The sequence below is a fragment of the Lepidochelys kempii genome, chromosome 9 (assembly GCF_965140265.1).
Source record: "Lepidochelys kempii isolate rLepKem1 chromosome 9, rLepKem1.hap2, whole genome shotgun sequence".
In the NCBI taxonomy this organism is placed as follows: Eukaryota; Metazoa; Chordata; order Testudines; family Cheloniidae; genus Lepidochelys; species Lepidochelys kempii.
Window position 1 is genome coordinate 61738771 of NC_133264.1, and position 24617 is coordinate 61763387.

General features: G+C 47.9%; 1 protein-coding gene and 1 long non-coding RNA gene across 5 annotated transcripts in view; one reads left to right on the forward strand and one right to left on the reverse strand.

Annotated features, from left to right (window-relative positions):
• The first annotated feature begins 563 nt into the window (after positions 1-563).
• On the forward strand, positions 564-24312 carry LOC140917564 (uncharacterized). The gene is made up of 9 exons (XM_073360679.1): positions 564-724; positions 1233-1346; positions 4467-6152; positions 6750-6849; positions 7187-7335; positions 7510-7622; positions 15110-15199; positions 18614-18736; positions 19311-24312. Exons 1-9 carry the CDS (start codon positions 664-666, stop codon positions 19512-19514), a joined length of 2640 nt encoding a protein of 879 aa, XP_073216780.1. The 5' UTR covers positions 564-663; the 3' UTR covers positions 19515-24312.
• LOC140917566 (uncharacterized) overlaps positions 3182-24617 on the reverse strand; it is a 35187-nt gene continuing 13751 nt past the window's right edge. The window contains exons 3-4 of one of the 4 annotated variants that reach the window (XR_012160898.1): positions 13716-13926; positions 7966-11421 (exon numbers count right to left, since the gene is read on the reverse strand). This is a non-coding gene — a long non-coding RNA (uncharacterized lncRNA). Of the gene's footprint in view, positions 7937-7965; positions 11422-13715; positions 13927-14951; positions 15301-24617 lie in introns of those variants that run through there. The other 3 variants (XR_012160901.1, XR_012160899.1, XR_012160900.1) reach the window with 3 other exon arrangements.

Consider the following 24617-nt stretch of genomic DNA (forward strand, 5'->3'; position numbering starts at 1 on the left):
CAGTGGTAAAGGCAGTGGGGCAATGAAGACATTCTTATTGTGGGAGAAAAAGACATAGGACATCCAGGCTGGATGGAATTGTGTCCTCTTTGGAGGGCAGCCTGCAGGGGGCGGCATAATCGCATACCCTTGAGCAGGCCTGATTCCATCCAGCTAACTACAGCAGTGCACACACCAGCCAGTGTTGGCATTTCTAAATGTGTTAGGAATTAAGAGGAATCAGGAGACATGACGGAACCCAGGGCTGCTCAGAGAGTGAGGGTGTGCTTGTTAGCACCAGCAGATGGATTTTTTTAGAACTATTTTCCTCAGTACCCAAACTGTCCCATTGGCAACAGGGGAGCGTGAAAATAACCTCTGCCAATCATTTATAAGGTGTCCTTTTAGCAAGAATTAATCAAGAGTAAAATTAACAGGCCTTCAGGGAAAGCTTGGAGAAGCACAGGCTGAGTCACAGACTGAAGTTTATTACGGTTAACAGCCCACTTGCATTTCCTTCTCTGCTACTCACAAGGGAAATATAACTGAAGCTGTGGCTGTTAGGGAAAGGGGTGGAGTGCTGGGAGGAACAGCAGCCAGTGGAGTAGGTTTGACTATAAAGAGGTAGGAAAAGGGAGAGAGACAGCATTTCAGCCTGCCTTTGAGTCTTCAGCAAACTTGGCCATGGCAGAAGGACGGGTCCAGTCACTTCATTACTCCATAGGGCTCCTGGGCATTGCTTCAGGTAGGAACCAAGTTTACCTGGCAAGGGAGGCTGGTGGTGGAATTGACGTTCTTGTCCAATGAGGTTACACATTTTAAATGGGGACTAACTAGATTCTGTTACGAAAGAAAGAGTTCTTCCCAGCAATGGGTTCTCTGAATCTTCCTGGCTTGGATAAAACCCTTAGATCTATAAACCAATCTGCATAAAGCAGTCAATAACATGTTTGTCTTGCCTTTCAAACACTGAGCTGAACTTTTCCATTTGGCCGGTTCTGGTTGGGAGTCAAACCTAAACTTTCCAATACAGTGTAGTTTCTAACATAATTCTTTACTGAGATTCACTTTCCTCTTTCTTTTCTCCTTCTGTCTCTCTTCCCTGGATTCCTCTTTTCCCTGATTGCTCTCTATTTCCATTCCTCTTTCTTGATTCCTTCTTTCTTTGCATTTCTCTGTTCCTTCATCTCCCTCTGTCTCCCTTTTTCCTGGAAAGCTTTTAAGACGTTTCTTTCCCTTTGTGTTCCATGCAGGATCCCTCTTGCTAGCTGTGTACTCCTACAGCTTCACCAGCCCAGCCCCTCTGATCCCCAGCACGACTCTGGGCGTCCTTTTGTTTGTTATATCAGCTCTCTTGGCATATGCAGGTAAGACCAGGAGCACTGGCAGCTAACAGCCCTTTCTGCAGCTTATATACATATTTTTGTACTGACCTCTATTTTGCCAGCCGATAACCTTGCCAGATCACTGATTCTCTCACCTGAAATGATATGCCAGGGCACCAGTTTTGTCAATGTGCAGAGGGACTTGAGAAAGAAACATCAGTTCTAAATGAATCATTTACTGAGTTAGGCTCACTGCACTGGAAGTTTGCTCATTATAAAAACAATTTCGAAGCTCTGTAAGAGTGGTAGTTTAAGGGAAGGCAGTGAATTAAACTGTGTGTTAGTAAGTAGTTGCCAAGGTCATAATCATTTTAGGGGGAAATCCCAGGTTATAAAAAGTTTCAAACTATTTTGACTGACTGGAGAATTACTCATGTCTCCCCACCAGGGGGAATGAAGAGACTGATGCTTAGGTTTCAGTACATTTATTTTAAGGGAGGCATTAATGGAATTGCCTTGTGTTGGTCCTGGCATTTTGCTAGATATTAAACAAAATGCTAACCAGAGGAGAGTGGTCATGGGTAACAAAGCTTTTAACCTCTAAGTACTGGGTTCAGATCTACTCTCAGCCAGTGCTGGCACAAAGCTGCCCTAAAGCCTGATCTAGAGTCCACTGAAGTCAATGGGAATCTATCAACGGGCCTCACTGGTTTGGGATCAGGCCCTTAGCATGGAGCAGCTTTTTGAAGGCCCTCGTGAAATGGGTTGGTAGCCTTGGTTCAGTGGGCAGGTGCTGTCTTCACGTCAGGCCGTGGTCAATCATGACAGAGGCCAGTGAACATCCTAGGGTTGCCAGGCACCCAGTTTTCGACCAGAATGTCCGGCTGAAAAGGGACCCTGGTGGCTCCGGTCAAAACCGCTGATCGGGCTGTTAAAATTCCAGTCGGCGGTGCAGTGGGGCTAAAGCAGGCTCCCTGCCTGCCCTAGCTCTGCACAGCTCCCGGAAGTGGCTGGCATGTCCGGCAACTAGGTGCAGGGGCAATAAGGGAAACTCCGTGTGCTGCCTCCGCCCCCAGTGCCAGCTCTGCAGCTCCCATTGGTTCGGAACCATGGCCAATGGGAGCTGCGGGGGTGGCTCCTGCGGGCACAGGCGGCACACACCGCGCAGAGCTGCCTAACCATGCCTCTGCCTAGGGGTTGGACATGCTGGCCGCTCCTGGAAGCAGCATGGAGCCAGGGCAGGCAGGATCCTGCCTTAGCCCCGCTGTGCCACTGCCCGGGAGCCACCTGAGGTAAGTGCTGCCTGGCCAGAGCCCACACCCCAAACCCCCTACCCCAAGTTGGAACCCCCTCCCACACCCAAACTCCCTCCCAAAGCCCGCCCCCACTCCCACATCCCAACCCTCTAACCCAGCCCTGAGCCCCCTCCCGGAGCCCACACCTTGCACCCCCTCCTGCACCTCAACCCCTTACCCCAGCCCTGAGCCCCCTGCTGGAGCCCACCACTCTCCACCACTCCAACTCCCTGCCCCAGCCGGAGCTCCCTTCTGCACTCCAAACTCCTCACCCCCAGCCCCTCCCCAGAGCCTGCACCCCCAGCCCTCACCCTCACTCCCTCCCACACCTCAACCCCCTTCCCCAGCCTTGAGCCTGCTCCCGCGCTCCAAACCCCTTGGGCTCAGCTGAAGCCCCCTCCTGCACCTCAAACTCCTCATCCCCAGCCCCACCCCAGAGCCTTCACCCCAGCCCTCACCCTCTCCCACACCCCAACCCTGCCCAAGCCTAGCGCCCCCTCCCAGACCCTGAACGTCTACTTTCTGGTCCCACTCCAGAGCCCACACCCCCAGGTGGAGCCCTCACCCCCTCCCACACCCCAACTCTCTGCCCCAGCCCAGTGAAAGTGAGTGAGGGTGGGGGAGAGTGAGCGACGGCGGGAGCGTGGCTGGAATGAGTAGGGGTGGAGCCTCAAAGAAGGGGAGGGACAAGGGAGGGGCCTCAGGGAAGGGGCAGGGCAGGGGCAGGGCAGAGCAAGGGTGTTTGGTTTTGTGCAATTAGAAAGTTGGTAACCCTAGAATACCTGCACATGAAGGCTTGAGAGCTCTTGTACCCTTAGAGGTGAATTGCCTAATTATTACTTAGCCCAGTAGTTTGGGGGCATAAACGCAAAGGGTTAAATTATGGCCACCCTGCACTGATATAAGTGTGGAGCGCTTCTTACCCCCAACACACTTGTGCAGCAGCAGCCATGAATGGGTGGCTAGCTACACGGGAGCACTAAAGGCACAATGCCACAATGCCTTGCTCTAGCCCCCACTCCCAACATGGAGCCGGTTCACAAGGCCATAACGGAACGGAATGGAAATGGGGAAATTCTTGGGTGCTAAGTTCCAGCCCAGAATGAGCATCTCCCAGCCTAGGGATAAACTTCACAACACTAGGGGTTAGTAATGTGATCGTGGAAATCCTGAGGCACCATGGAAGGTGGTGGTCTAATATAGGAAGCGAAGAGGGCATGTAGCATGTTTGTAAAGTTGTAATACTGTTTTTGGGGTGATAGCGGAATTCCATTCAAACTCACATTTAACTTTAAGTCTCTCTAATCAAGTTCTCTGTCCACTTTCAGAGACAGGGCACTGTACTAGATTGATCTTGGGTCTGATCAGGTCTGGCAGTTCCTATGCTTCTTTATGAATGACTGGTTATGTATTAAGTGCCAACACGTTGCTCTGTGCTGTACATGACATGTAATACACACAGGCTCTGCCCCAAAGGGCTGACAATCTAAACTAGACAGAAATGGAGCGGACAGGATGCACCGGGAAACCCAGAGGAGGGATCACCAGCACTTTAATTGTACTAGTCTATTATGACAATTATTATTGACTTTCTTCGTATGGACATAATGGAATTTGATGAAGAAACGATAATGGACACAGACTGGGAAGGATGGTCCATGAACAAGGGTTGGAGGTGTGGAAAATGGCAGAGAGTTTGTTGTGGGAACACGTGTAAGTTCATTATCATTAAGAAGTGATACAATTTACGTCAAAATGTGGCGCTGGGACGTGTCACTCTGGCACACTGACAAACACAGCCTGTTGTCCCGGTGGTGTCTCTACAAGCTGGTGGCATCCCTGCTTCCTTTGTTTATTTCCCTCATAGGAGTTCAGAAGAGCCTGAGAAGTGCCCCCTTGTTCAAGTCGCTGTGTCTGACCATCTCAGTGCTGTGGTGCAGCTATGGAGTCATCCACATCCTGGCAGGGCAAGGGGTCCTGAATGGCATTGATGATTTCCGCAATGCCGTTGTGCCTGGCCTGGCAACATTTACTTTGGGACTCCTCATCATTGGGGTGGTGGGCATCCTTCAAAGAGAGCTCATCCTTGCCATGGTTGCTTCTTGCATTTCGCTTGCCTGTGCCCATGAAATTGCCATGCTTTATAACACAGCTTTTGGTTCCTCGGCAGTGGCTTGCAATTATATGATTGTCTGCTTCATTGTGGGCTATTTTGCTGTGGGGAGGGGTCTTTATTTCCTCAGCAAGGAGAAAATCACCCTTCCTGGCACAGATCTGGCCAAGAGCAAGACCAATGAGCAGGTCCAGGCCAATGGTGCCAACACAAATGACTTGGCAGTCATTGGTCTGATCTTGAACATGCTGTCTGCCAGCGTCTTTGGCTGCAGGCTCCTGGGAGTGACCAGCAATCTATTTGTGGGCCAAGTACCTTGGCTTTGGGCAGCTGGGATTTACCAGATTGGGGTCTGCATTTTCTCTTACCGGGCCTTGGATACATTGGCTGCCACATTCTTTGGTTTCACCTCGGTGTTGAAATTTGCTGGAGGCTATTCTCTCCTGTACCGGATCTGGCAGCAGGATGAGCCGGTTTTCCCCGTCCCTTTCTTGGTGGTTTTTGCTATCCTCTTTGCTGTCTTGGGTCTTTTCATCACCATTAAAAGCCTGGTGGATGGCCTGTATTTGCTGTTTTATGTGGCCTACTGCATCGCCCTAGCCTGTCGCCCTCATGGTTTTTTTGAAGGTGGTCCCCAAGGTGTGGATGTGGCCATCTTTGTGGCCTCGGCCCTTATGGCTCTCATTTACCAGTACAACATGAAGGCAAGTGCCAAAATCCCTACAGGGGAGGGAACGGTCCAGGCCTTGCTGTCCCGCAGCAGTCATCTCAAACTTCGTGAAGGGAAAGACCTTCATGCTCCCTACCTTGGCTATTCCAAGTATGCCGATGCCGAGGTGCTTGGCTTTGCATGCAGCGTCCTTGCTTCCTTTGCTATCACGATAACAGTGGACCCAAGGGCACCACTTGCTACCATTGTCATACCCTGGGTGGTGGTAGCCGGAGGGATCCTTAAGCTTTTATGTGGTTCAGTGGCCTTTGCCCGCGGTAAGACCTTGGAGAGCAGTGCCTTCATTCTCTACGGGGTCATGTGGATCATCTGGGGCTTAGCCAGATATGGTGGTCTCTATGGCACTAGCAGGGGCTTCCAAGTAGCTGTAGGCATCATTGCCCTCATGCTTGTCAATTGCTTCATTGTCTTCTGCACTCTCTTCCTAAGCATTTCCTGGTTCATTTACTCCCTCACCTTCTTACTCATACTCATCAGCTTCTTGCTGGATGCAGTCAACGCCATCCCAGCTGGCTATGATATTGCTGTCACCATCATCTTTGGGCTGGCCAGCTTCTACTGCTTCCTGTCTGCTCTTTTCAACAGTACCTTTGAAGGTTCCCACTTCCCTGTGGGTAGGCCTATTATGAAACTCAGTGGTACTGGGGGAGGAAACACCAAATGCCTTCACTTGCCTGCCAGGAAAGCTTCCTCAGTCAAGCAAATTGCAGGTAAGGAAAATGTATAGTGGAGAGAACAGGGGTAGGGGTTAACTGAGGGGTTTCATTTTGAAGAGAAGTCATGATAGAAGAAGAGCTACATTTTTTTCCCCATCTGAATCTACAAACTTTGATTATACTATGGCATTTTGACCAAAGCAGTATGGTCAAATGGTTAGAGCAGGAGAGTGGGAAGTAGGGGTCAAATGCTCTCCTGGTGTAAGTGGGAGAAATTCCATTGAAGTCAATGGCGTTGCACCCACTTATGTGGTTCAATATCTCCTGGTTTCTGTCCCTGGCTGGCCATCCCATCTACTTCATACAAATCCCACAGGCTGGCACTGCAACATGACACAGCTTCTGGGAATCCTTGCTGGGATATTTCAGGGGATAGAGGGGGAGGGTTACTCTCTGGATAGTGGGATGCCTACTTGCCTGCCTGGATATAACCTATAACTCTCCTTTAATGAACACTGGAAAATATACTGTAGTGGGCAACCCTTTAGCAGCCAGGGGATGAAGCCAAGGGCCCGTAGTTTGTCTTGTCCATCTATATCTCTTCTGTGAGTTTATGACTCAGCAGTTATCTGGGTTGTTTCCTGTTCTTAGAGATCATGAAGAATGGAGGAGCTTGTGGCATCCCCACCGACACAGTGTATGTTCTGGTGGCAGCCTGCAATCGACCTGATGCCGTAGAGAAAGCTTACAAGTAAGTGTTTTTACTACAGGCCCAGGCCAGGTCTTCTTCTAATAGTCTAGTGGAGACTCTAGTCACAGGCTGTAAGTGGCAACTGATAGCTGCTGTTGGGCAGTGTCTGCTGCAACAGGTCTGAAGGTGCAAGGGCCATGATTCAGCCCTCATAAGAGCAGTAAGCCTGCGGGTGAAGATCAGGGTTAGAAGAGGGAACAACTAGCGGGGTAATTGTCTCTGGAACATTCCTGGCTCCTGCCAGCTGATGGAACCAATTGGCTGGGACATCACAAGATTGTACAAAGAACAAAACATGGTGGCTAAAGAGCATTCCTTTCTTTTGTCTTCTTTACAGGACTAAGCGCCAGGCTCAGGATCGCCCCATGTCACTTTGGATTTCTAGTCTGAAGCAGCTGGAACCTACGAAGCATTTGTTCAACCCCATGCTGTGGGAATTCATGGTGGCTGCCTGGCCATCTCCCATTAGTCTGGTGGTTCCCAGAGGTGAGAGAATATTGTTGCTGTCAAGCTTTCCCCAAGGTGGAGAGTAGTGCTGAGCCAAAACACAGCAACGTTGTGCACCAATGCTGGGCCGTTCCTTGCTTAGGTGCATGGTACCACCACTGTTTGTAGACTCAACCCACATCAGCAAGTATTGTGTGGCTCTTCCCCTTACAGGGAAATGGGTGGACTTCCTGGGGATGAAAGACTCTGCTAAATATGTCGGTACCTCTCAGAGCATCGCCATCCGTATCCCCGACTGCTCCGTCACCACACATCTCATTGATCTGGTGAGTGACCAACGCACATCTCTCTCGGCTTGCTAAGGTCAAGCAGCAAGAAAAGTGACAGGTCTAATGATCACGTGGACCACAGTGGACAGGTTTGGTGTCAACAACTAGCAGTCAGCACATGGTGCAATGTCTAGGAGCGGGTGTCAGGAGACCTAGGTACTTCTCCCAGCTTTGTCACTGTCTAATCTTGGGCAAGTCACTTCACCTCGCTGTTACTCCTGATGTAAAATGAGACGATACTAAAGCCAGTCAGAAATTTGTTGATAGGAAATTGCCGATTTGTCAAAACCAAAACATTCAGTGGAAAAGATCTGGAAAAAAAAGTTTTGGAAGTGTCAAAAGCTCCTGTTTCGATATTTTCAAAACAAGAAATGCCAGTTTTCCTGTTCTGAATGACTTTTTGTTTTGAGATTGAAGCTGAGTAAATAATCGTAAAAGGTCAAAATTGAAACAAAATGTTTTGACCCAAACCAACAGTTTTTTTGGATTTTTGGTTCCTGAAAGTTTTGGAGATTTTGACATTTCATTCCAATTCAGGATTGGGGGACAATGGTCAAAATCTCAACATTTTTCACGGGATTGTACAATCCTTTCCAGCCCAGCTCGAGGTGATACTCACTTTTGTAAAGTTCTGGGGAAGAAAAGTGATGAGTATTATTATTACTGGCACAAAAAACTTCATTAAGGTTACGGTTGCAGGCACACATAGCAGTTGTTTGGTTGCACAGTTGCTTACAAGAATGTTTCAAAAAACCCAACAATCCAAATGTTAGAAACCTAGAAAATGCATAATTCTCACCCCTCTTGTCCGATTCACTGTATATTTACTAGAAAAGTTCTACCGCCATCTTACATCTAACCTCATATTTTGAATGCAATATGATCCTTTTTTGGACCGTGGAACAAATGATGCTTATTCAACCTAAATTATGGAACCAATGCCATTGCTCCATAAATTACCCCCAGCAGCGGTACGTGGGGTGACAACATCGCTGCCCAAATGTGCCTGTGTTAGTGTAATGCAGAGGTGGACAGCTGTATTTACCGTACCAAGTCACAGAAACAGCTCAGTCCAAGGATGTGATCCACATAGCTTCCATCTCAAGGCAACTCCTCTCTCTAATGTCACATGCCACATCTTTGTTTTCCCATTTGATACATCCTTAAGGCCATTTACTCTGGCCTTTGCTGGGTAGAAAAGCTTTTGCCCTTTCTTGCTTGGTGCTGAGCACTTCTCCTGCTGTCTTCTGTATGAACTCTTGGTGGCAGCAGCAAATGAAGGTGTGGTTGGGTGTAATTCAGTGGTGTTGCCAGCATCCAGTGCCAGAGGCGAACAACAGCAAGGTTCGTTGCCTGGTGTGCATCACCCAATAATCACAATGGGGTGGAGAAGCAGAAAAGTTTATTTGCAGCTGCAAACAAGGTACAGGGAGAATAGAATCTCAAATCCTGCACCCAGAGCAGGAAGTTACACAGGCTTTTATACATCCTTTCTTCAGCATACTTATCCAATAGCAAGCTGCCCTAAGTATCCATATAGCCAACCAATCCAGTTACCAGCTAGTTCCCTTGTTCTCTGTACCAGCTGTTAAATCATACATAAAGCTGCTTTATTCAGCATTGTTCTTCCATATCTGCCCTGTTTGGCCTTGTTTAGTTTCAGGCAGTCTGACTTTGCAACATATTGTTGCAGATCCTCAGCATAACTGCTGTGAGTGCCTCCAGGCTGGGGGGGGGGAGCAAGAACACTTGGGCCTAGTGCGAGCAGGCTTCATCGACACTTGTGGTCTTCCATCCCCTCGAGTTACCTAGTGGCCATGTCCAGTGTCCCCAACAACTCCCTCCTTTGAGAACACTCAACAGCCTTGGCTCTGAGTTTTCTCACTTGGGCTACTTATTTCTTTACAATAGGACTTTGCATAAGCACTTTGTGATAGCCTTGAAGAGAATGACTTATTAATTTTTGCAAAAGGGTCCTGACACATGATACTGCACAGCATAATACCATTAATACAAGCAATACAGGAAAGAGAAGTTTCAATAACAGGCTAAATAAACCACCAAGCCAAAACAACAAACCCCAGCCTGAAAACAAGGTTTGCAACCAATCGCTCTCGGGGGCAGAATGGGCAACCTGTGCTCCAGCTCGGGCATGGGCCTCAGCCTGTACCACCTTTTCATAGATCTCATAACTGCTATCATTTACATATACACAACATCGGGGCCCGACGAGGGCACAAGCCCCTCCTTGGGATGCCAAGAGATAGTCCAAAGCCAGCCTGTTTTGGAGGGAAAACGTCCTGAGCTGCTGTACCTCTTTATTTAATGTTTTTACTGCTGACCCTAAATCACTAACCGAGTCCTCTAACTCTAAGGCCACTTTCTCAAGTACCATTTGCAGCCTTACAGTATAGCGGCCTATGCATGCCATGGATGGCCCGGTAAACAGTGGCGCTATTCCCAGTACAGAGCACCCTACAAACTTCTCGGTTGTGTGAGGGGACTCTTTATATTGCCTTCCAATGCCGTAGTCAGTCCCCGCAGAGTCTTTTCTCGGGACTTAACAGAGGTATTTCGGGCATTTTTAATCTTTTTTTCTGGGCAGTGTGGCAGTTATTGACAGATGAGGAACTCCATGAGCTATATAACAGCTACCCGTCCAGTTGGCTGGCAGCACCTTGTAAGCCTTTCGGCCACATACAAAATAGTGACCCTGTAGGGCCCAGTAAGGACTGTTTCTTAAGGGGATTCCTGGGATATTTAAGGCTGCTTTGGCTGCTTTTCCAAACAGTTCATATGCCCCTAAGGGGGCATCCCATCCTCCTGATTGGGTACAAGTGGGAGTGTTTCTAATTGTGCTGTTCAAGTTACACTCGCCATAGGGACCACTACAAACCCACCATTGGCTTGCTACATTGGAGATATTAACTGGACGGCTAGTTATATTTCCAAACCCTTCTTTTGTAGTAAAATTATTCGTAAAATTACGTCCACACTGATGGCCTCCCCTTTTGGTCTTTATCCAATACCCATCAGCCCACTGTGTAACAACACAGGAGCTCTTTCCCACAGGACGCCCATAATGATCAGATTGGTTTCGGGTAAAACATAACACTCCCTCAGTGAGTACTGCAACTGAATACTCCTGGTCCTGATAGGTGGCCTGCTGTAAAGAGGTCTTGTTCCAGAACGGCAAGTCCATTCTTTCCTGCTCTTTGGTGGTGGCTAATTCTGCTAGGGTCAGGGGCAGCATGTCAAGGGGCATTCCCGTTTTGGGGGACAGTGGAGTTGGAGCCCATACCCAGCAATCAGTCTGGTTTGTTAAAGTAGCAACATGGTGCGCAAGTGAAACAAAGGAGTTATGCTCCCGATATGCAGTTTGGAAATACCAATACGGAGAATAACAATGTTACCCAATTAATTATCACCAGAGTCTTCCCAACCCAGGGTCTCCAGTACCTGGGTGGGCCCATTTTGGCGTTAAGGTGCACGCTATTTTTGTCTCTTAAACAGTAGCTTTAGCCCGAGATCGTCACTAGATGAGGAGTCAGCAGGTTGGACGGTCCACTGTTCTGCTGACGAGGGGGCGGGTACTGCCTTCAGACTACAGTGATGGATCCAGTTCTTGGGTCCCTCGATCTTTGCCGTTGTATGGGAGATCAGCAGGACGGTATAGGGTCCTTTCCACTTTTCCTGGAGAGGCTCGTCTTTCCAGGTGCGAACAAGCACGGAGTCACAGGGCTGTAAGGAGTGGACAGGAGAGTCCAAGGGGAGAGGCTGGGAATCCTTGGTATACCTGTGAAGAGACAAGAGAACAGCAGATAGGGAACACATATACTGTGACAAAAAACCATTACCCAACTCCCATTCCCCTGACAGAACCGGGGTGCCATTCATAGGCCATGCCCTTCCAAACATAATTTCAAAGGGACTAAGCCCTAATCTACCCTTTGGGAGAACGGAGTAGGACGAGGGGCAAAGCATCAGGCCATTGCAGTGAGGCTTCTTGGCACACTTTTGAGAGATGTCATTTAAGGGTCTGATTGTTACTCTCCACTACCCCACTGGCTTGCGGTCTCCAGGGTGTATAGCGTTTCCAGGGGATCTGTAAGGCATTTGAGATGCTTTGGATGATTTTTGACGTGAAGTGTGTCCCGTTGTCAGATTCCATTCACTGGGGGAGTCCAAAGCGAGGAATGATCTCCTTAACAAACTTGAGGGCCACTGTTCTGGCAGTGCAATTACGGCATGGGAAGGCTTCTGGCCATCCGTTGAACCGATCCACTAAGACAAGGAGATATTTGAACACTTGGGTCTGGGGAAACTCAGTAAAATCTATTTGCCACACCCATCCGGGGCCCGGAGTGGGTTCTAGGGCAGCTGGTGGCATAGGATGTCCTGGTCGGGGGTTATTCTTTTGGCAGACTAAGCAGCCCGCTTGTACCTGGGCAGCCAGGGGTCGGAGTCTGGATGTGATCAAATATTTTCCCATTAGTTGGATAAGTGCTTCCCTGCCAGCACGAGTGGTTTGGTGCAGTTTCTGCAATACTGGCCGGATCACGCCCTTTGGTAGGAGGACCTTCCCTTTCGGGGAATGGAGCCATCCCTCCTTTTCCTGGAGACCAAGTTTGTCAGTTAGCTGTCTCTCCTCCCCAGAGTACTGAGGGGTTGGAAGCTCCCCTACTGATGGGATAAGGGCATGCATATGGGCGTTCTCAGTCTGAGGGGATGGCAGGGTGGTAGCATGCTTAGCCTCTCTATCTGCCCTAGCATTACCGCTGGCCACATCTTGATTTTCTCTTTGATGGGCTTTACAGTGTACCACCGCCTCTTCCGAGGGAAGTTGTACAGCTTCTAGGAGCCGGAGGATTTGGTGCCCGTACTTGACTGGGGAGCCTTGGGCTGTCAGCATTCCCCTTTGCTTCCATAGGCCAGCATGAGCATGCAGCACTCCAAAAGCATACTTTGAATCGGTAAAAATGTTGACCCGCTTTCCTTTTGACAGTTCAAGTGCATGGGTCAGGGCTACTAGTTCGGCCAGCTGGGCAGAGGTCCCTGCGGGCAAACCTTCGGCTTCCACAGTGTCATGAAGGGGCACAAAAGCATAACCTGCCCTCCTTTGCCCATCTATTACAGTACTGCTACCATCAGTGTACCACTCATAATCTGCATTTGGGAGGGGTACATCCTTTAAATCCAGAGGCTGGAGTACTGGGCATCTATGATCTCTAAACAGTCATGTTCCTGTTCCTCTGTTTCTGGCAAGAGGATGGCTGGGTTAAGGGAGGGGCAAGGCTGTAAGGTGACTTCAGAGCTCTCTAACAGCTTAGCCTGGTACCGAGCAATCTGAGCCTGGGTGAGCCAGAGCCCACCCTTTGTGTCTAGCAGGGCTCGGACCAATCTCTGTAACCCAAGGCATCCTACTCTTATAAGGTGGGGTCGTGGGGGCCAAAGGGGACTCCGGATCTGCCATTACAGTGGGGGTGGAGGTCTGGGGACTAACATTAGCTGCTACCGAACCAGTCGGAGTCAAATTACAGCTCTGCAGAATTACAGCTCTGTTCTATCTCTTAAAGCCATAAACGCTTATGCATACAGATGTTCATTCCATTTACCCAGTCACTGACAAAACAAAACTAATTGGAGGATCATATTATAATTAATTGACCCTCCCGGTGGCCACCATTCCTGGTCCTCTAGCCGATATTGAGGCGAGTCTACTGTACAAAACCTTTTCAATTGGCTTTTTGTCATTTGATCTGATACAAACACTTTCCAGTTTGCTAGAATGCATTCTAGGGGCGTACACTGTGCCCTAACCCCCGAGCTCTGTCCCTGTCCCATACTTACAGGGTAACTCTTGGCGTCCCCAGGTTCCAATAGAGCATACAATCTGGATTTCAAAAGGTTCCTACCTTATCCAAGGGACCGGTTCCTCACCATTGCCCGCAGCTGCTCCTCCCCTATGTCCAAGGGACCGGTTCCCCACCGTCACCCACAGCTGCTTCTCCACTATATGAGTGCGTTGCACTGTTGTGCCCTCCGGGGGCGATCAAATCGTGTCTCCTCCGAGGCCCCCGATGAACTCACCGGTGCGCACTGGGCGTCGGTTCTCGCCGCAATCCTCGACCTCCAGGAGGGGTCCGGGCAAGGCTAAATAGAGGCCTCGTCGCCCACCCAGGGACACGAAAAGCTGTTGCTGGCACCCAGTGCCAGAGGCAAACAACGGCAAGGTTCATTGCCCGGTGTGCGTCACCCAATAATCACAACGGGGTGGAGAAGCAGAAAAGTTTATTTGCAGCTGCAAACAAGGTACAGGGAGAATAGAATCTCAAATCCTGCACCCAGAGCAGGAAGTTACACAGGCTTTTATACATCCTTTTTTCAGCATACTTATCCAATAGCAAGCTGCCCTAAGTATCCATATAGCCAGCCAATCCAGTTACCAGCTAGTTCCCTTGTTCTCTGTACCATCTGTTAAACCATACATAAAGCTGCTTTATTCAGCATTGTTCTTCCATATCTGCCCTGTTTGGCCTTGTTTAGTTTCAGGCAGTCTGACTTTGCAACATATTGTTGCAGATCCTCAGCATAACTGCTATGAGTGCCTCCAGGCGGGGGGGTGGGCCAAGGACACTTGGGCCTAGTGTGAGGGGGCTTCATCGACACTCGTGGTCTTCCATCCCCTCGAGTTACCTAGTGGCCAGGCCCAGTGTACAGAGCGCTGCACATGGGAAACTTCCTACAGCAATGCTGACCTTTGCACCTATGCCCCATTGATACAGCTCCAAGTGGGGCCACATTGATCGCCCAGAACAGTGTGATGGCTGGTGTTCCTGTACTAAGGCAATTTATTTGGAACCTGATCCTGACCTTCCACAAATCAGACCCCTTCCCCACTGCTGTGTCTGTGGGCCTTTGCTGAAGAAACCATGACACCCTGCCTGCTCCTTTGATAATTTGCTTGCTGCCCATATTTACATTGGGGTTCCAGTGTAATTTACTGTCCCAGGAAATTAAAATGTTTCATTCCTTCCTGAGGAAGTGTGCTCCAGGAATTATTTTGGGGCAGTTCTCTGGCCTGAGTAATCCAAGAGGTCAGACTAGTTGATTACAAGGGTCCCTTCTGGCCTTAGAATCATAGAATATCAGGGTTGGAAGGGACCCCAGAAGGTCATCTAGTCCAACCCCCTACTCAAAGCAGGACCAATTCCCAGTTAAATCATCCCAGCCAGGGCTTTGTCAAGCCTGACCTTAAAAACCTCTAAGGAAGGAGGTTTCGATAAGACCTCCTCAATTCAGCCTAATTTTTCATATCTTCCTCACTGTACTGTTGTCCTCACACTCACACTCTGGCACCCTCCTTCAGTTAAAATGGGTTTCAACAAACAAAGTATAAAGTGAAATGAATCCCTGAGCATTATTGTTTCTGTGCTGGAAGCTCTGTTCAAAACCCACTTTCTCATTTTGCTCTCAATTACCAGGTTGGCCCCATTGCAGTCACATCAGCCAATCCAACTGGAGAAGCAGACACTACTCACCACAACCAGGTGTACGCCAAACTGGGAGACAAGGTAATCACCATGTGCTTCTTCACATTCATCATGGGAGCTGAGGGAGATGTGATTGCAAGTTGATATCGATTTGCTCCCAGCGGGCAAGTCAGTGGTTAAAACTAAAATCCAGGGATAGATTGTAAATTAGAAGCTTATTGAGGCTTATCCCAGAAAGGCCAGGGAGGGAGAGAAAGAAGGCTGGAAAAATAAGGAATCAAAATAAACACAAACATTTTTATTTTTCATGACACAGTCTGTGACCCGCCACTGTAGTTGGTTTCTCTTCAGATCCATAAGGATGTGAATGCCATAGAGCATTTCATAGAATCATAGAATATCAGGGTTGGAAGGGACCTCAGGAGGTCATCTAGTCCAACCCCCTGCTCAAAGCAGGACCAATCCCCAATTAAATCATCCCAGCCAGGGCTTTGTCAAGCCTGACCTTAAAAACTTCTAAGGAAGGAGATTCTACCACCTCCCTAGGTAACGCATTCCAGTGTTTCACCACCCTTCTAGTGAAAAAGTTTTTCCTAATATCCAACCTAAACCTCCCACACTGCAACTTGAGACCATTTCTCCTTGTCCTGTCATCTTCTACCACTGAGAATAGTCTTGAACCATCCTCTTTGGAACCACCTCTCAGGTAGTTGAAAGCAGCTATGAAATCCCCCCTCATTCTTCTCTTCTGCAGACTAAACAATCCCAGTTCCCTCAGCCTCGCCTCATAAATCATGTGTTCCAGACCCCTAATCATTTTTGTTGCCCTTCACTGGACTCTCTCCAATTTTTCCACATCCTTCTTGTAGTGTGGGACCCAAAACTGGACACAGTACTCCAGATGAGGCCTCACCAATGTCGAATAGAGTGGAACGATCACGTCCCTCGATCTGCTGGCTATGCCCCTACTTATACATCCCAAAATGCCATTGGCCTTCTTGGCAACCAGGGCACACTGTTGACTCATATCCAGCTTCTCGTTCGCTGTCACCCTTAGGTCCTTTTCCGCAGAACTGCTGCCTAGCCATTCGGTCCCTAATCTGTAGCGGTGCATTGGATTCTTCCGTCCTAAGTGCAGAATCCTGCACTTATCCTTGTTGAACCTCATCAGATTTCTTTTGGCCCAATCCTCCAATTTGTCTAGGTCCCCCTGTATCCTATCCCTACCTGCCACCGTATCTACCACTCCTCCTAGTTTAGTATCATCCGCAAATTTGCTGAGAGTGCAATCCACACCATCCTCCAGATCATTTATGAAGATATTGAACAAAACCGGCTCCAGGACTGACCCTTGGGGCACTCCACTTGATACCGGCTGCCATCTAGACATGGAGCTATTGATCACTACCCGTTGAGCCTGACAATCTAGCCAACTTTCTACCCACCTTATAGTGCATTCATCCAGCCCATACTTCTTTAACTTGCTGACAAGAATACTGTGGGAGACCGTGTCAAAAGCTTTGCTAAAGTCGAGGAATAACAAGTCCACTGCTTTCCCTTCATCCACAGAACCAGTTATCTCATCATAGAAGGCAATTAGATTAGTCAGGCATGACTTTCCATTGGTGAATCCATGCTGACTGTTCCTGATCACTTTCCTCTCGTCTAAGTGCTTCAGAATTGATTCCTTGAGGACCTGCTCCATGATTTTTCCGGGGACTGAGGTGAGGCTGACCAGCCTGTAGTTCCCAGGGTCATCCTTCTTCCGTTTTTTAAAGATGGGCGCTACATTAGCCTTTTTCCAATCTTCTGGGACTTCCCCCTATCGCCATGAGTTTTCAAAGATAATGGCCAATGGCTCTGCAATCACAGCCGCCAACTCCTTTAGCACTCTCGGATGCAACGCATCCGGCCCCATGGACTTATGCACGTCCAGCTTTTCTAAATAGTCCCTAACCACTTCTTTCTCCACAGAGGGCTGGCAACCTACTCCCCATGCTGTGTTGCCCAGTGTAGCAGTCTGGGAGCTAACCTTGTTTGTGAAGACAGAGGCAAAAAAAGCATTGAGTACATTAGCTTTTTCCACATCCTCCGTCACTAGGTTGCCTCCCTCATTCAGTAAGGGGCCCACACTTTCCTTGGCTTTCTTCTTGTTGCCAACATACCTGAAGAAACCCTTCTTGTTACTCTTAACATCTCTTGCTAGCTGCAGCTCCAGGTGTGATTTGGCCCTCCTGATTTCATTCCTACATGCCCGAGCAACATTTTTATACTCTTCCCTGGTCATTTGTCCAATCTTCCACATCTTGTAAGCTTCTTTTTTATGTTTAAGATCTGCAAGGATTTCACTGTTAAGCCAAGCTGATCGCCTGCCATATTTACTATTCTTTCGACACATTGGGATGGTTTGTCCCTATAACCTCAATAGGGATTCTTTGAAATACAGCCAGCTCTCCTGGACTCCTTTCCCCCTCATGTTATTCCCCCAGGGGATCCTACCCATCAGTTCCCTGAGGGAGTCAAAGTCTGCTTTCCTGAAGTCCAGGGTCCGTATTCTGCTGAACTTGACCAACTCATGGTCACTACCTCCCAGATTCCCATCCACTTTTGCTTCCCCTACTAATTCTTCCCGGTTTGTGAGCAGCAGGTCAAGAAAAGCTCTCCTCCTAGTTGGCTCCTCCAGCACTTGCACCAGGAAATTGCACCAGGAAATTTCTGGACCTAGAAGTGTTAAAGCCCCTGACATTCTAATGTTCCAGAACCCTTGGGGATGTCAAAGATTCTAGAACCCTTGTTGTCTTTTGTTTTAGTTTTCAGAACTAAAGTTCTAAGTCTATGACCAATGCTGTAGAGACTAGAACCATTGGGAGTTATAAAACGTTCTGAATCTTAAGGGACTCTCCTCTTCCATGAGCACTGCCAATTAAATTACCAGATCCTTGTATTTTCCAGTTTTTAAACTCTGAAAGCAGAGTTAATGCCTTAAGTAATCCCATGAATGCACTGGATATTTCCCACTGAAAATACAGAACTTGAGACAACAAGTTAATGGCAAGTTCATGTGAGGATGACTTAGGCTCAGAGTAAGGGGGACCACTGTTCTTTCACCATTCTCACATCTGACCATTCTGACATCCTACGCATACAAAGGCAACCTTAGAGATGCTCAGCGGATGTAAACCAGCATAGCTCTGTTAAGGTAAATGGAATGGTGCCGATCTACACCAGCTGAGGATCTGGCCCTTGAGTTTTACTTAGTGAACTAATTCCACTTTGCATTGGTCAAAGTCACCCAAGATCACTGGGTGACTTCTGGAAATCACCAGGGATTTCTGGTGACTTTGGCCAATGCAAGGTGGAAAAAGGAGAGGGAGGGGATGGGAATCTGTAGCATGGCTGTAGGTAATGCTAAATCCATTGAGAAAGGGGAACTCTCCCCCCTTTAACCAACTGCCTGAGAAGGGTCCCGTAATATGAGTGTTGCTTACTATCAAGGTGGATGCAGTTCTATGCGATGGGCCTTCTCCAGAGAACATTGCCTCCACTGTTGTGGACTGCACCAAGATTGAGAGTGGAAACATAGGGTTCTTCAGGGTCGGCATTGTTCCGAAATCCCAGGTAAACCATCTCTTTTCTGTATTTCTCTTCCCCTTCTCTCTCTCTTTCCCTTCTCCACTGAGTGGGTACTGGAAGGACAGGGAGGCACCCAGATCCACAAGGAGGCAAAGACCTCTCCAACACTCTAGTGCTGGAGAGCCAGGGACTGAGAGTTAGGATGCCCGTGTCCTGTTCCTGAGTCTGATGTGACCCTGGACAAGTCACTTTCCCTCTCTGTGCAAGAGCGTCTCCATCTGTGGCATGGGGTTATGATACTTGCACGTTTATGTAAAGTGCTTTGAGATCCAAGGTTGAACGGTGCCTCATACGTTAGTGCAAAGGGTTTTCCTTATTCCATTATATTAAAAGATGGAGGGGAATCCATTGCCAGTCAGCAGCTGGGACTTTGAAGTGTATGTTCTTCATTTCTGCCAATCCAAGAGTCTTTGAGCTGAAGTGAAGGCTGGGTGCAACTCGCAAGAGAGAGGGGCCAGCCAGTGTGGCTTTAAAAACACTATGGTATCTTGTGATGGCAAAAGAAGTTAGTGCTGTTGCCACTCAATATACAAGTCCCAATCCTGTTTGTCAACTCTAGGTACTACAGATACTGGAGCAAGTGCAGAGGAAACACATGCAGGGCCATACCAATGGCAGCATTGCAATGGCGGGCCAGAAGAAGCAGCAGCACCTCTCCCATGCCATCTCCAATGGGATACATGCTGCCAGCCCAGAAGAGAGCACATTGACATCATTCACTAACAGTGTGTTCAGCGCTGATGAAGAGGGAGCAAAGCTCTGAGCAACCCAGTTACACATTCACCAGGGAAGGGCTTTCCAGTAAGTGACATGCAGATAAAAATAGAGGATGGAAGAGAGATCCCGGTCTTAGGTGCAGTGAATCCACCCTTCTATGGATATTGCTAAACTGTCCCTGCCTGGGGGTGATTTATAACCCAGGAACGTACACTGTTAGTTTTCATCTTTGGAGTCCACCAGATTTCACCAAATACGATCTATGATCAAACAGTCTTACTGGAGTGATTTACTGGCCCCAGGTCCCTCTTCAAGGGTTTATTCTTCACCCCAATTTGAAGACTGGTCATATGGCCTCTGATTTGGGAAAGTCTTTCTGTTTACGTTACTTATATTGATTTGTTTAGGAGGGAACCCTACATGAAACAAGTGGTGAACCCTGCCCCCCTCCCCAAAATAGATCTTTTCAGAGGCTTGAATCCAGGGGTCATGAGTGTAGTGTAAATATCAAGGTTGATAGGAGATGTCCCTGGATGTTGGCACCTTCTTCCAAGAAAGACAGGTACCTAAAGTTTAGCTACTTGGCTCAAAATGAAGATTGCAGAAGTAGTGGAGTTTCAGGAAAGACTCTCCTTTCTGAGGGAATGATATCGCCCTGGGAGCTGACAGTGTCTACACTGCAGGCACATTTTTGAAGGATCAAATGCACTTAAACCTGAGAATGCAGAGCCAGACCCTTGTATTGATTTTTCAGTTTGCTGGCCGAACCAAACAAATGTTTCAGGTCAAAACGGACATTTTAATTTTTAGAATGAAATGTTTTGTTTCAACTTTTAAAAATAAAACTGAGATAAATTTAGAAATGCAAAGTTGTTTCGAACTGAAGAATCAAAACGTTTCACTTTGAAAATGTCAGAATCAAGCATTTCCGTTTTTTTCAACATGAATTCACGAAACGTTTCTGTTGAGCCAAATCTGTGGCTTTCATTGTATACTGTAATGATGCACATTTGTACAGCAAGTTTCATGTCTCTGGTGCAGGTTCTATATGGAGTAGTGGATGCTGAGCTAGGGGAGGAGAACAGGAGATTCAAACTCACATGAGAAATTGTTCACAGGATGAACCCTAGCTGGATATGGAAATTCAGCCGTTATTGTTGCCTTCACCTGCCCTTCCTCTTTCCAGCCAAACAACTCTTGAGCCTGATTCTGATCTCACTTTGATCGGTGTGAAGACTTGATCAAACTCCAGCTAATGTCAATGGAAAGGACCTTGCTGACTTCAGTGGGAGTTTGATTGGTCTTTGAACTGGGTGTTAAATTCAGTGAGGTCTGTGGAATTATAGTAGTATACATTTCACAAATCCAGAGGATCGGTGCTACACCCGCAGCTTTGGAAAAGTCTCTTGGAGGAACACATCTGATGTGCCAGACCCCCAAGGGGTCTCACTCTTCCATCGTGGTAGGCCAGGTGGCTTCACCGCCTCCTTAGACTGAGTCTCTGGGGCTCCAGCACTCCTGCTTCACATCCTGAGCTCCGTCCAGCAAGTGCAACTGCTGAAATAGACTCCTGGTAGAGAGTTGTACACGCCTCAGGGATTAGTGCACCTCACCCAGTGTTTACAGTGACAGTCAGGCAGTGTCAAAACAGTCGAGTTTATCAGTAAACTAGAACACACCATAAGAAGTCCTTAGGTTAGCACAGAGAAATAAAGGTTAAAACAGAGTCCATTCTGGTTAGCCCAGAGCCCAACCAAGCTGTAGTGAGGCTCCATTTTCGCATATCCCCCACCTCACACCTCTCAGGCTTTTGTTCTTAACCTGGGGGCTTTGCTCAGCTTCCCTGCTGAGAGACAGGGAAATCCATGAATCATTGGAGCTTGCATTGTCTCTCTGGCCCCCTTGTTGATTTGGGTCAGGTTCAACCAGTTCCAACTCTCCATCCCTCCCGGCAGGGAGTTGACACTCACCTATGTAGGTTTCAGAGTAACAGCCGTGTTAGTCTGTATTCGCAAAAAGAAAAGGAGGACTTGTGGCACCTTAGAGACTAACCAATTTATTAGAGCATAAGCTTTCGTGAGCTACAGCTCACTTCCTCAGATTTGTGCAGGAAATAGCCCAACTTGATTGTCATGCACATTGTGTAAAGAGTTGTCACTTTGGATGGGCTATCACCAGCAGGAGAGTGAATTTGTGTGGGGGGGTGGAGGGTGAGAAAACCTGGATTTGTGCTGGAAATGGCCCACCTGATGATCACTTTAGATAAGCTATTACCGGCAGGACAGTGGGGTGGGAGTAGGTATTGTTTCATATTCTCTGTGTATATATAAAGCCTGCTGCAGTTTCCACGATATGCATCTGAGGAAGTGAGCTGTAGCTCACGAAAGCTTATGCTCTAATAAATTGGTTAGTCTCTAAGGTGCCACAAGTCCTCCTTTTCTTTTCACCTATGTAGCTTAGTCTGCCCTGAGAGCAAATTTAATCCCTTCCCTGCGACTGGATAACAATGTGGCATATGGGGAAACTGAGACACACATAGGATTCATAAAAAATATTACAACAGTTCCCACTTTGTTACACTACTGAGAGCACAATTAGGCCTTCTTGACTTGTTGAGGAGAGGCAAAGACAGAATGTTGTATCATTGACTTAGTTAATTTATTTTGCAGAGTTTCTCACTGTAACTGGTTTTTTTTACTGATTTTTCAAAAAACCAATAAAACATTTCTAATAAAATATACAGCTTGTAACACTGAACAGCATTGCAATGCATGGTGATATCAGACCATCTGCAAACCAGGAGCCATGGCTCTGAAATGAATTTAAACACTTCAAAGTGTGGTGGAAAAATTAACCACGTGTTGTGTTTGGCTCAGAACCATGCCTGAGGCTCCATTATTGATTACAAGCGCAGAGGGGTAACAGCTCTAAGTAGCTCCCCCCCCCCCCCCCCCGATGCAAAGCACACACAGCTTTTTAAAGCTTAAAACCACAGACAAATTACACAGACTTTCGACTTAATTACCTTATTTGGAATATAGGAAAACAAGCTTTTCCTGTTATTGACAGGTGTTCTTTTGCGGTTAACATTTCTTAAGCTGTGCTGCTGCAATTGCCTTACAATGGAATTTTCCACACTTTTTTCTTATGCTTCATATACACAGTTAGCTTGACCAAAGTTTTAGGCCTACTTGGGAAGTTTAGGACTACTTGGGTCCACTGAATTTTTCCTCCACAACAGTGCCCTAATCTGTTATCCAGATACCCCTCAAGAATGTAGGGAATTGTTCATACCTTCCACAAGAGCTGCCCATGTCTCAAATAGGAGAGAGGTCATAGATAACATCAAAATTCATCTGTGGGACGGTTTCAATAGGATTGCACTATGAATGTAAACTCTTTGGGGCCTTTTGTTCTGTGTTTGTACAGCACCTACCACAATGGGGTCCAGGTCCAGGACTAGGGCTACTAGGTGCTAATAATATGCTAATAGTATGCTAATAATAATGCCCCTGGGATGAAGTGGGCCCCATTCCTTCACCAGGTTACATAACAAGCAGGCATCTCTGAAGAAGATAAAGTCCAAGGTGAGGCGTTTCTGAAGATGGTTAACCCAGAAAGGTACCTAAGTATCACAGACCTCTTCCCCAAGGACATCTAATAGGGAGTCCCAATGGAGAGGTTCTGGATTCATGGTTGTTATGCACCTTGAATAGTCATTTATACCAGTGAGTTCAAAGTGGGTTGAAAACTGGCCCCTCTCAAAAAACGCAGTCTGGATCCTTTCCTCCTCTTCAGGACAGCTCCCATTGGCCAAGTGGCCAACCCCCATGATGTTAAATTTATGTCCTTGGCCTCCTTTAAACCCTTAAGTTCAACTGGAAAGACTCACAATTGCCTCATGTTGCTCAACAGTGTCCTCTTCTGGCTCTGTAGAGAAGAGTGTTAATGAGCTCCAGAGGGCTTCCCTTCCAGCCCTGCTCAGTGGGAAGGGTGTTCGGTGTACCACAGGGCCACAGGCCAGTTAGGGGATGAAGGGGATGGTTAGGGAGCTCAGAACTCCATCAGAGGGAGGTGATTCAAGTATACCATGACATCATCAGTGATGAGCACATAAGTCCATAGGTTTAGAAGGTCCATAGGTTCATTTTGGTTCCATCTCTGAATATCTTGGGCCTGAAAACTTTGGCTGGAAATCACATATGAGATTTCCAACACTTCCTCTTCCTGGCTAGGGTTCCAGAAGGGCCTTTCCAGCAGCACTTTGACTTTTGCAGTCCCAGGAGTGCAGAGGCAGCCATGACAATGAAAAAAAACCCCAACACAAACAAGTATTTGTCATTCTCAGGAAAGATCAGCTTCACCATCTGCTCCCTCGTATCTGATCTGTTGGCAATGTTGGGGGCACTGGGCATAGCCACTAGGTAAGTCGAGGGGATGGAAGACCACGAGTGTCGATGAAGCCCCCTCGCACTAGGCCCAAGTGACCTCGGCCCCCCCGCCTGGAGGCACTCGCAGCAGTCATGCTGAGCATTCTGCAACAATATGTTGCAAGCGCAGACTGTCTGAAACTGAACAAGGCCAGACAGGGCAGATATGGCAAAACAATGCTGAACAAAACAACTCCATATATAGTTTAACAGATGGTACAAAGAAAAAGGGCACTAGCTGGTATATCGGATTGGCTGGCTATATGGATACTTAGGGCAGCTTGTTATTAAATAAGTATGCTAAAAAAAAAGGATGTATAAAAGCCTGTGTAACTTCCTGCTCTGGGTGCAGGATTTGAGATTAATGTCTCCCTGTACCACTTGAAGCTTCAAATAAACTTTTCCGCTTCTCTACCCCGTTGTGATTATTGGGCGACTCACACTGGGCAACGAACCCTGCTGTTGCTTGCCTCGGGCACTCTGTGCCGGCAACAGCTTTTGGCGTCCCTGGGTGGGCGACGAGGCTGCTATTTAGCCTTGGCCGGACCCCTCCCGGCGGTCGAGGATTACGGCAACAACCGACGCCAAGTGCACACCGGTGAGTTCATCGGGGACCTCGGAGGAGATGCGATTTGATGGACCCCGGAGGGCACAACGGTGCAACGCACTCATATAGTGGAGAAGCAGCTGCGGGTGACAGTGGGGAACCGGTCTCTTGG